General features: G+C 35.7%; 2 protein-coding genes across 2 annotated transcripts in view; one reads left to right on the forward strand and one right to left on the reverse strand.

Moving 5' to 3' along the window:
• Window positions 1–12,019, forward strand: part of LOC108362922 (serine protease easter-like) — a 20,453-nt gene extending 8,434 nt beyond the window's left edge. Inside the window, exons 2-4 of the mRNA XM_017616077.1 lie at window positions 5,717–5,913; window positions 6,046–6,244; window positions 11,174–12,019. Of these exons, the coding sequence (XP_017471566.1) occupies window positions 5,717–5,913; window positions 6,046–6,244; window positions 11,174–11,907 (1,130 nt within the window). The 3' untranslated portion in view covers window positions 11,908–12,019. The remainder of the gene's footprint in view (window positions 1–5,716; window positions 5,914–6,045; window positions 6,245–11,173) is intronic.
• Window positions 10,428–10,945, reverse strand: LOC108362923 (uncharacterized). Its single transcript, XM_017616078.1, has 2 exons — window positions 10,665–10,945; window positions 10,428–10,593 (listed from the first exon to the last, which is right to left on the reverse strand). The coding sequence occupies exons 1-2, from the start codon at window positions 10,904–10,906 to the stop codon at window positions 10,461–10,463; spliced, it is 375 nt and encodes a 124-aa protein (XP_017471567.1). The 5' UTR covers window positions 10,907–10,945; the 3' UTR covers window positions 10,428–10,460.
• Window positions 12,020–12,297: the final 278 nt, after the last annotated feature.

Consider the following 12,297-nt stretch of genomic DNA (forward strand, 5'->3'; position numbering starts at 1 on the left):
AAATTTCTTATGTGCACCCTCCACACAGACCCCAATCACCCCTGAAAATTTCTTTGATATCGGGCAAGCCGTCTAGGAGGAGTATGCGAACAGGAAGTTTTGCCACTTAATTTTATATATGTATATAGAATATAGATATAGATATAGATTACGGTCATTTCGAAATAAACTTTGTATGCATGCATATCAAATAATAAATAAATATAAAATAAAACGTATTGGTGTGTTTAAAAAAATTATAAAAGATTTACAAAATGTGTTGATAGTAATTAAAAACCAACATTAATATATATGTATATGTATATATTTCCGTGACTGTCTTTCCGTCTGCCCGTCTTTGCACACGATAACTCGAATAAAAATTTAGATATCTTAACGAAACTTGGTACGTATACTTCTTTCGGTCTTCCGTCCGATGGTATTGAAAATGGGCAAATTCGGACAATAACCACGCCTACCACCCATATAACGTTGGTTTTCAGAGATACGAAAACTACGATATTTTGGTAACTACTTAAGCTTATGCACTCAAAATTGATGTTTACAATGATTTTTAGGCTAAAAATACGATTATAAATTTTGGGAAAATGGGCGTAGCCACGCCCACTTATGATTACAGGTGTATATCTTGGTAACCGCTCCACTAATTTCTCCCAAGCATGGCACAGTTGTTGGCCTTGTTACAACATACCAAATTTTTAAAATCGCATAATAGCCACGCCCACATTCCATATAACCGTGGAAACACAATGCCGGCGAACGGTGAAATTACCGCTGTCAAAATTAGAACACCCTCCGGCCAGCGTTGCCGAATTGACGATTTCGTCGTCATTTTGACGTTTTTTTTAGCTCAATGACGTTTTGACGATTTGTCCCCCCGAAATTACGATTTTTTTTTTATTTTAGTACATATGTATGTATGAACAAAAATTTTTAAAGGAAAACGTAGTCCAAAATACAACCATNATATAGAATATAGATATAGATATAGATTACGGTCATTTCGAAATAAACTTTGTATGCATGCATATCAAATAATAAATAAATATAAAATAAAACGTATTGGTGTGTTTAAAAAAATTATAAAAGATTTACAAAATGTGTTGATAGTAATTAAAAACCAACATTAATATATATGTATATGTATATATTTCCGTGACTGTCTTTCCGTCTGCCCGTCTTTGCACACGATAACTCGAATAAAAATTTAGATATCTTAACGAAACTTGGTACGTATACTTCTTTCGGACTTCCGTCCGATGGTATTGAAAATGGGCAAATTCGGACAATAACCACGCCTACCACCCATATAACGTTGGTTTTCAGAGATACGAAAACTACGATATTTTGGTAACTACTTAAGCTTATGCACTCAAAATTGATGTTTACAATGATTTTTAGGCTAAAAATACGATTATAAATTTTGGGAAAATGGGCGTAGCCACGCCCACTTATGATTACAGGTGTATATCTTGGTAACCGCTCCACTAATTTCTCCCAAGCATGGCACAGTTGTTGGCCTTGTTACAACATACCAAATTTTTAAAATCGCATAATAGCCACGCCCACATTCCATATAACCGTGGAAACACAATGCCGGCGAACGGTGAAATTACCGCTGTCAAAATTAGAACACCCTCCGGCCAGCGTTGCCGAATTGACGATTTCGTCGTTATTTTGACGTTTTTTTTAGCTCAATGACGTTTTGACGATTTGTCCCCCCGAAATTACGATTTTTTTTTTATTTTAGTGCATATGTATGTATGAACAAAAATTTTTAAAGGAAAACGTAGTCCAAAATACAACCATGCATTGTTCTACAATCGTGATTTTAGTTATATTTAATTTGTTCTAGAACTATAACAAAATCGTAAATTTTCACTGCTGACTCTCATTTGAAAGAGAAAAAAAAATAGTAGAGAGAATCTTTTCAATTAAGAAAATCGATCAGTTAACAAATGCTCCAGTTACACTTTGAAACTACATCAACATCTTTTAAGAAACCTCAAACAAGTGGAATTAAAGAGTTTAAAAGCAATTGTGTTTGAAATTGTAATTTTAAATTGTTGTTATCAATTACAAATTAACTTTTTAAACAGAGGTGGTCCCGTACTAATTCGGTTTAGATGCGCTAATTTGATAATGGTCATATTTATTGTAATTTTGATTTTATTTTTTTATTGTTAAAAGTACAGTAAATAAAACTTTTACGTTTTTTTGGCCGAAATGACGATGTTTTTGGGATAAATTGACGATTTTTCAGCGAAAGCTTTCGGTAACGATGGTGCCTTCATATGAAATTGAACACGGCCAAAGCGAAACGCGAAGTTCGCTCGGCGGCGTTTCGTGGCGATAGATTTATTTCTATAGCTCTGCCGGGCGATGGCGGCAGTACATGCCAAAGGTGGCCGTATGTTTTTTTACTTTCAAAGATTTAGAAGAAAACAGCATGTAACCCGAATTATTTTTGATGGTTGAAAAATACAGTGATCGTATCGTTAAATCTGGCTTAATATAAAATAATTTATAATAATTCCCCCTTGCCTTATATTTATATTTGTTATCATTTCATCATTTCTAAATATGGTTTCGTTTTTCAAAATATGGTCACCTAACTTATAAGTACGATGAAGTGGTATCAGCTGTTGCAAAAATTCTTTTGAAAAAAATACCTTTATGATAAAGTTTTTGAATTTTGTTCACAAAGTTAAGCGCGAACAGGAATTTGCAAGTTTCACTGCCAACAGGCGCCCACGGTTGCATTCCGAACATAATTTAATTTTTTTTAATTCTTTCTTCAACACACACTTCTTTGTTGTAGTCACTATCGGATTTCCTATATCGGCAGTGATGTCGACTGCGTTCCGATTACGAATATAGCTTTTTCAGCCGGTTTACTTTTAAATCATTGGAAATGATGAACTTGTTGATTCCAATTATTGTTGGCAAAAATGCAACCGTGTGCCACAATCCTGCTGGCAATAAATTTTTCCTGCATGAATTCGCAACTTCCCCTCCAAAAGAAATGCAAGTTTTACAAGTCTTTTGTCCAAACGAATATAGCGAACATAACAAAAATCTTCGTTTTGTTAACTGCAGTTCTAAAGCTGCCACGCCATAAGAAAAATGTTTTTCGAACAAACATTTTTACTGAATGGGTATTTTACCGTAATCCGCAATAAAATTTACAATAGTTGCGTTTTTATACTCATTTCCAGTAAAATCCAGTAAAAGTTTTTACGAATTTTCATGTTTTGGCGTTTTCGTACGCAAAAACCTGCAAAGTAGGGGAAATTGAGAGAGCGAAAAATGACAGTTGAAGCTGCAAGTTTTTACTGGATTTTACTGGATAAATTTTTACTTGTAAGAATTTGCCAGTACGAAAAACAGCTGATCGCATATTAGCTCTGATCCAATACTTTTCGTGAAAAATCCCGTAAAACTGTCAAACAGCATAATTACTCTCTGAAGTGAGAGTAAAAAGTGAGTAACAACAAAAAGTACGGGAACTTCCTGCAAGTTCGTGTAAAATCCTGTAAGTTCATGGAGTACTGGATCGGAGCTATTGCTGGATGAAATTTAAAGTTATAAGGAAACTGTTTGTGGGTTTTTGNTGTAAGTTCATGGAGTACTGGATCGGAGCTATTGCTGGATGAAATTTAAACTTATAAGGAAACTGTTTGTGGGTTTTTGTTACGAGTGTTCGCTATGCAAAAAATTTGTACAAGTTGGTACCAATTGTTACCAAATCGTATTCGTTTAACCAAAAACCCAGTAAAACTTGCAAGGAGAGAGCACAATTTTGACATTTCATTTGGAGGGGAAGTTGCAAATTTTTGCCAGTAAGAATTTGCAAGCAGGATTGTAGCACACGGTTGCATTTTTGTCAACATTAATTTGAATCAACAAGTCCATTAAATTTAAAAATTAACAATCTTGTTGTGATTGACTAATGAAAGAAGTATGAAATATTTGTTTATTCAATTAATTTAATTAATTCCAAACGTTTGAAAGGTACCCGGCTGAAAAAGTTGTATTCGTAATCGGAACGCACTCGACACCGCTGTCGATATAGGAAATTCGACAGTGACTTCCACAAAGAAATTGAAGCGCATGTTGAAGAAAGTCAGAATAAGAAGAAATATACGTATAGGTCCTGTTTTCAATTCCACCTGAAATAATTTAAAAAATTGTTTGTGCTCGAAATGCAACCGTGGACGCCAACTGGCAGTGAAGCTTGCAAATGTTTGCTAATTCCTGTTCGCGCAAAACTTAGTAAGTTTCTCTCTTTGGGAGAGAATTTCTCTGAATTTTGTTACTGGCTAATTCTTACTGGCAGTTGCATGCGAACACTCCTATTGTTGAATTTCACAAAATAAACCTATTTAAATACAAAATATATTGTTTTATTAGGAATTTGCAGCGAATAAACAACCAATTTATCAGCTGTTCATGAAACTTGCANTTGCAAATTTTTTCTATGGGAGCGAATTCTTAGAAATAAAGTTACTGGAGAGTTGCTGGCAAGTTACTGGATAATTTGTAAAAAAACACAACTAATTTTGTAAAAGCAAGTTTTTTGACACCTTACTACATATGTATGTTTGTATGTAAATGCCGTCAGTTTCTTTTAGATACATATACCCAAAACCAAATTTCGAAACAGATGAGCTCTGAAAGAACTTTCTGTGTTAATTTAAGAATTTGTTATTTAGCATCTCATAAAAGTTTAAACCTTGCTAATTGGGGCCTGTGACATTGATGGTGACGATATATTGAAACTCATCCGCTTTCTCACTGCATTCTAACATACTTTGTCACATATCGTTGGTCCTCTGCAAAAATGGCACAATTCAAATTAAAAAAAAATACCTTACTATAGTTAACTGGTTAAGTGCCTCCTGTCTCGAATCCTTGCCTAATTCTTATTATTTTATTTAGTAATCCTTGCTACTTACCTAAGTAAGGATAATACCTGGATTAGACAAGGATTAGAGACATAAAACGCTTAACAATATTAAGGGTTTTGATTTCTGAATTTTGAGTTCTGTCGTTATTGTAGAGAACCATCGATATGTACATATTTATTTATGTTTGTATGCATATCCATAACTACCCTGCAAAAAATGGGACTAATCCGGGGTGACTCCGGGAGCAATCGCAAAGGAGCATGCCATTAATACCACTATTGATCTCTTTATATGGAATGAACTGTTCGCTTTTGTTTGAACATGTCCTATGAAGAGACTAATTGTTCACCTTTATACCCGAACGGGTATAAAAAGCGATTAGTCACTTTTAAAAAATAAAAATAAAAATTTGCGCCAGCTGAGATTCGAACCGGGCTGCTCAGCTTTGTTAGGCGAATACTCTCTCTGTGTGCCATCGCCGCACATGAAATTTCATTGACCAAGTGCGTACAAATCATTAAATCGTTAATAGTACCCGTTAGAGATGAGTTGGGGGCTAATTGATCTCCAATTATACCCATAAGGGATGAGTCGAGACTAATTGACCTCCATTAGTACCCGTATGAGACTAGTTGGGACTAATTAATGCCCAATTGTACCCGATTGAGAGTAATCTCGGAATACTCTCTTTAGAGATTAGTCGCATAATTTTTGCAGGGTAAATACATATTCATGTATGTATGAATACGAGTATATGGAAGAATTTCTGTTTACCCTTTACTTTAATTTTTTGTTGTGGCCCACAGAATTTTACTTTCCCAATGAGGATGCTGATGTGCCCAATTTTGGACGTTGTATCACACCGAACCGCGAGCGCGCCCTCTGCATCATTCTGGACGATTGCAAATACTTGTTCAACTTGCTACTTACAACCCCGCTTCAGGATTCAGATCGACTATATTTGAGCCGTAGTCAGTGTGGCTACCAAAATGGCAAAGTTTTGGTAAGTATTTGCTATATTTCAAAAAATTTTTTTTAAAGGAAGTGTGCAATGTTTTATGCATAAGTCTTTATTTATTTATAGCAATTTTTTTTAGATACGTAAAGTAAAAACACCTTAACTATCTTTCTCTAGATTTGTTGTCCTGATCGTTACCGAAATTTCATTAAAATACCTTCGACTGCATCTACCACCCAGTCACCACCTGTTACGCCTAGTAATCTGCTGCCACAGCCAGGCCAGTGCGGCAGTGTCTTGTCGAATCGCATATACGGTGGTAACGCGACGAAAATTGACGAATTCCCCTGGATGGCACTGATCGAGTACACAAAACGTGAGTGAGCATGGTTTTTAATTTTAAATACAAGCATAAAAGCATGATACAATAATTTTTAGAAGGTAGTTTCACTTGAAAATTTTTGACATAAACCGTGTCTGTGACAAACACGTGATGATGCCACTATTACGATATTGAACTTGGGTATTTCAACTTATTGTTTTGGGTATTTTTTTTTTACTCATGTAAACATTTATATATTTTATAACTGATCACATTATTTTTAATATATATTTAATACATACTTGCCACTGCTAATCACATCAATAAAAATCATATAAACGAAAATGCAAGAGTACAATATATCTCTTTTTGAGGATTTTTCAAATTTATTTTTTATTATAAATACAAGCAGTATACGTAACATAACAACATAACATAACGAACAAGCTTAATTAATTCAATAATTAATTCTATTTATCACACTTCTCTCTTTTTGTTATACTATGTTACAGTTTTTTTCATTTTTTTGTTGGCGAAAACAGTTTTGTTTTCTTTTAATATTCGGTTCAAAAATATAATTCTAAAATATGTTCTGCCCAAAAAGAATCTCTTAACAATTTTGGCATCTATATTCGTAAAGCTTTTGGTAAGTCTTAGTAAATTGAACATATAATTTTGTTCCTCAAATAAATTTTCACCGTTAAATTTCAAAAACAAAGAATTTAGTCCTTCCAAAATGTTTAAAAACTCAGCTGATGGTTTATATAAACCCTCTTCAGATAGCAAATTTACATACGTATAATTTTTGTCGCCTGAACTGAAAGTTCTGAAGCCATAATTTAACAGGTTTAATTTGGAAATTATATACCCTCCAAAATTTTCTAAACCATCAAATTCAATGTCATTTAGTTTTGCTATATCCGTTACAATTTCCTCGTGTTCTTGCTGATCTGTGAGCTAAATGTGTAATTAAAAAAAAAGTTAAGTTTATATTAAAAAAAGTACAAAATTCACCTCAATCATTTCTTCTTCTGAAATTTGCACATTCTCAAAGACCTCTTTAAACATGTTTTGGCTCAAAACTTCATCATTTTCTTGAGAATCGTCATCAATATACTTAAAATTTTGAACTCCAACTAGTTTGTCGTCAGTGGCTTGCACATTTGCATCGGAGCATAATATAGTTTCATTACGCCCTATACATATACATATCTATAAGAATTGAACCTTAATATAAAACTGTAAAGCAGCCATGCCAAACGCTGCACTTGCTTATGGAGCTGCCTGCGGTGGGCGTGCCTGCTGTAAAGCAATAAACTCCTGATTGGTTTCGCAAACACATACAATTTTTTAACCGACTTCAAAAAATAGAAGGTTATCAATTCGTCGGAATATATATAATATATATGTATATATCGATGGTCCTGTGCAATAACGAGACAATTACAAATTAAAAAAATAAAATCTGTTACTACTGTTAAGTGGCTCCTGTCTGTAATCTTTGTCGGATCCATGTCTAATTTTTTGTACTTACTTTAGCAATCCTTACTGCTTACTTAAGTAAGGGATCGAAATGGATTAGACAAGGATTATAGACAAGAACCACTTAACAGTAGTAACAGTTTTTAAATTTTGTTATGAATGAAATCAGTTTTTTTTTGGTTAAAAATTATTGGTTTTTAACTTTACCTAATAGATACGAACGGAGCCGATACTTGAATTCCAAAGGAGATGGGTGGTCATGAAGCCCACCTTTAGAACGTATTGCGCTACAAAAATTTTGATGTACTTCCAACCGTACCTATCTACCATGTAATTATGCAGTAGGGGAAGGGCTGCATTATTTTGCAAAATTCCTCGTTGGAAAGGTAACAGCTTTCTGCTTAGTCGAAGCGGCAATAAGTCTGGTACGATTTTACTCATAGCATTTAAGGCTTTCATTTGTTCTGGTATTGCGAGTCCGAATGCTTTACTCAAAGGACGAGAGTCCTTTCGCGTTACGCAGGTATTAAAGGTGTCAAACCAATCGTTTATAACTTGAATCAATTCTGCACACTCAGTGAATTTTTGTGGATTGTTGCATAGACCCAATTGCGCGCATCGTTTAAGTGCGGTGGCTGTGGTATGCGAAAAAAGTTTTGCCGCATATTTCACCTTCTGACGCGCTGTTAAGTATTAGTGTATTAGTAAAAAATATGTATGTATATGTANCACCTTCTGACGCGCTGTTAAGTATTAGTGTATTAGTAAAAAATATGTATAGGTATGTGTAATAAAAATTAGTAATAATAATGACCAATAAGAAAGGCTAAACTCATGCGAAACCGAACTTTTATAACCCGGAGTAGGTCTGCATTTTCGTATACATTAATATACCTACACAATGAAGTTACAGGCAAGGGTAATAACGTGCAGGAATGGTATATTTCACTGAAAATTTGTTTAAGTCAAAGTACCTGCTCCTTGAACATTCAGCATTTCCAACGATAATGTTTTGGTAATTGAGAGATCCGAATTTGAGAGGGAGATCAACTCCTTTATCTCATATTTGCAAACCATTGTCTTGTTAATGAATAAACCATTGTCGACAAAATGATTTCTAAGCAGCTTTAATAGGTGCGGAACATCAGCAAAGACATATACTCGCTTATCACCATCACTTGGGTGTTGAATATACGGCCGCTCAACCGTTACACCCATCACCCTCCACAGATGCTGGTTTTCTACACCTAAATCGCTTACTGCTGCAACCACTGTATACCCGATGGAGTATAATTCTTCTATGATGCAATGTAGTACATCCGGCGTTATTCTACAATCGTAGTCATAGAATACAGGCTGCTTCCAACGACCACGTAAGCCTCGTACCATGCCCACTTGTATCATTCGTTTTGGCCTCAGAATAATATCGTTTTTTCTGTCATAAGACCACTCCTCCCGGCATTTCACTTCATCGAATGACAATACGCATATCTTGTCTTCAAACGCCATGTCAAGTGATTTCATATGCGACATTGTTTGCAGCTGTATACCTGGTTCGACACGTAACTTCGACACCCATCTGCGCAAAGTAGATGGGGAAGGTAGCGGGAAGTTCTTTTTTCTTAAAAGTTTATAACAACGTGGGCTAGCAGAGTATATACACGTGGAATTCGCAACGTCCTCTAAAGTATATCTGGGCGATTTGGACTGGATACAGAGTATATTCTGCTTGTTTGCGCTAAATATCCGACTGGCAGAGGAAAAACGGTTTAGTTGCAGTTTGAGGAACGCTATTTCCTCGGTTTTCCTTAAAACCTCTCTCTCAAGATTATTGATTTTATCTTCATTCCCATCTATCCATGCTCTGCAACAACGTATGTATGTATAAATAAATAGATAAAAACAAGGAGTCGCGGTCTCTGTATGCAAAAAACATGCTTGACATATACCTCAACAGTCCTGATATGTATCTCTTCACAAAGACCTGATGCGCTGGAAAATCGCTGACTTAATGTCCTATCTGACCCTCTTTCAAGATATCTTTTAAGCAAAATCACATGATTGTTCAAATACAAGGCTTTTTAATATAACTCCTTCCTTTACACCGCTATTAAGATACATAACAAATCTTAGTAATAAATGACCAAATTGAGCTAGCGAGAATTATTACAGAGATAACAAATAATGATAGTACGTAATGCAGGCCTTGGCAAAAAAATCTAAATCTAAAGAACGAGAGATCATGTTGATATCTGTTAGCGTTATTTTAATTGGTGCATTCAGACCATAAACTGTTCTATTTGCACTTACATTAAATCACTGATTGAGCACAGATCAGCAAAAAAGGGCGCAAATATTCTATAGAGTAGTGATCATGATAAGTTTTTCGCGACCAAGTCAGTATTATGTATTAGAAGAGGCCGCAACTTAACTAGTTAAAGTAACGTAATGCACTGCCTCTAAGTATGTTAAACGTCCTCTTCCTGGTTAAGCTTTTAGAACACAAGGTTTCTCCTTAAGCTTTGACCCCTCTTCCCTGCCGACATCTTCCGGCCTTCACGGTTTAAGCTGACACTACCGTCATTACCAGCCCCTACTAATGTAATGCGACTACAAGAGCCGCGGTACAAGTCTCCTTAGATTTCCGTCTGAATGCATCGATTGCCATAACCAATCATTTCATCGTCGCTGAAAGCCATGCTGTATTTACTTTACCGCTTCTGAGAGCCGTTACGTATAGTGTGGTACCGTGTAATGTATTAATTCGTTGGTATCGCCATAAAAAAACTTACTCAGTTTGCGTTGAAACGCTGACGTATCCTTTCCTGGCTCTTTTTCTCGATATCCCAACGAAAGGGGATTCGCTGGCGTCGTCTATACAATATTCATTGTCATCGTCCATGCCGCTTGGTTGTTGATCGCTGCAAAAGTTATGAAATATGTACATACATACTTTCAAAATTCAAATTTTGTTTGTTTTTTATTGACTTACATTTCGGCTCCGGGGATGGCACCTCGGCTTAGCAGTGCACGACCGTTCCGCGCAATCAAATCTGTACTTAAAAAATGATTGGAACACACAAACGGTTCCCTTGGCAATTGCTGCTCGCTTAATCCGCAAGCCTTCATCCACTTTTCCCGTAAATACGGCACAACAGGAAATTTGAAATGTTTTACAGCTGTATTCCTACAGCTATTCCGCGTGTTGAAACATCCCCGGAAGCAGCAGCTCATTTCTTATTTAATTTTATTTTATTATGAATATTTTTTAATATTTTTGAAGTTATATGTTTGGCTTTGCTTAGTTTTATTTTTTTTTCAACGCCAAAAAGGTGTATTTTTTTTAATAAATTGGTAACACAAAAAATACGAAACACGTTTTGTGTCAGATAGCTAACATGGCGGATAAGAAGAAGAAGAAGTGAAACTACCATCTAAAAATTATTGTATCATGCATAAAAGTAACAAAAAAAAATACTAAAATTCACGCCTTCTTCACAGCTGGCGGTAGAAAAGGACATCATTGTGGCGGTTCGCTCATCAATTCACGCTACGTTATCACAGCATCACATTGCGTCAACGGCAAAGCAATCCCTAAAGATTGGCAGCTGACCGGTGTACGTCTTGGCGAATGGGATACAACCACCAATCCTGATTGTGAGATTGATGTACGTGGCGAACAGGATTGCGCACCTCCGTATGTTGATGTGGTAGTAGAGAACGCAATTTCACATCCACAATATAATCCAGACTCCAGAAGTCAAGTTAACGACCTCGCATTGTTGCGACTCAATAGAAATGTACAATATACAGACTTCATTCGTCCAATTTGTCTGCCGGTGGGGGCCAATCTACGTTCGGCTACTTTCGATGGCATTGTCATGGACGTAGCTGGTTGGGGCAAAACGGAGAAGGAATCGACTAGCACACTGAAATTGAAAGCAGAGGTGGCCGGTGTACCACTGAGCAAATGCGGAGAAAAGTATGCAACCGAAAATATTCGGCTAGAATCAACACAGATATGCGCTGGTGGAAAAGAGGGAGTGGATTCATGCCGCGGCGACTCTGGCGGACCGTTGGTTAGCTTAGATAATGCAAAGAAAGCATTATCGTACTACTTTTTAGCGGGTGTAGTATCTTTCGGACCAACTCCCTGCGGCCTGGAGGGTTGGCCTGGTGTCTATACCAGAGTTGGCGATTTTATGGATTGGATTCAAGCCACAATTCAGCCGTAAGCAGTCAACTGAATGATACTTAATATAGTATACATACGCATATTTTTAATTAGAGTTTATTTTAATTTGACAACATAAATAATTTTATTTTATATTTAGATTCTTAATAATAATTCATCTATATTAATAAAAATGTTGTGTTCGTATGTCACGGTCGTCAAAACTCGTGAACGGCTGAACCGATTTGAATAATTTTTTTTTGTATTGTTCGGTATAATACCAGAACCAACGATACCGCAAAAAATTGGAGGGTTGCCACCTATTTGAAAATTTTCAAACACAATTATATTGATAAAATAAATAAATTATTACAATATGGGTACCAAATTAAAGAGGTTTAAGAAAGATAACTGGTGGAAATATTTTTGATGAAGGTTGCCACCTATTTGA

Source organism: Rhagoletis zephyria, unplaced genomic scaffold, assembly GCF_001687245.7.
Source record: "Rhagoletis zephyria isolate East Lansing unplaced genomic scaffold, Rhagoletis_zephyria_1.1 Rzeph_scaffold_01142, whole genome shotgun sequence".
NCBI classification, from domain to species: Eukaryota; Metazoa; Arthropoda; class Insecta; order Diptera; family Tephritidae; genus Rhagoletis; species Rhagoletis zephyria.

Excerpts from the sequence above, each read along its gene's own strand:
- LOC108362923 (XM_017616078.1), bottom strand. The coding sequence starts at position 10,906 with ATGAGCTGCTGCTTCCGGGGATGTTTCAACACGCGGAATAGCTGTAGG. Across the intron at positions 10,594-10,664 it reads GCCATCCCCGGAGCCGAAAT|CGATCAACAACCAAGCGGCA; the intron begins GTAAGTCAATAA and ends TAACTTTTGCAG.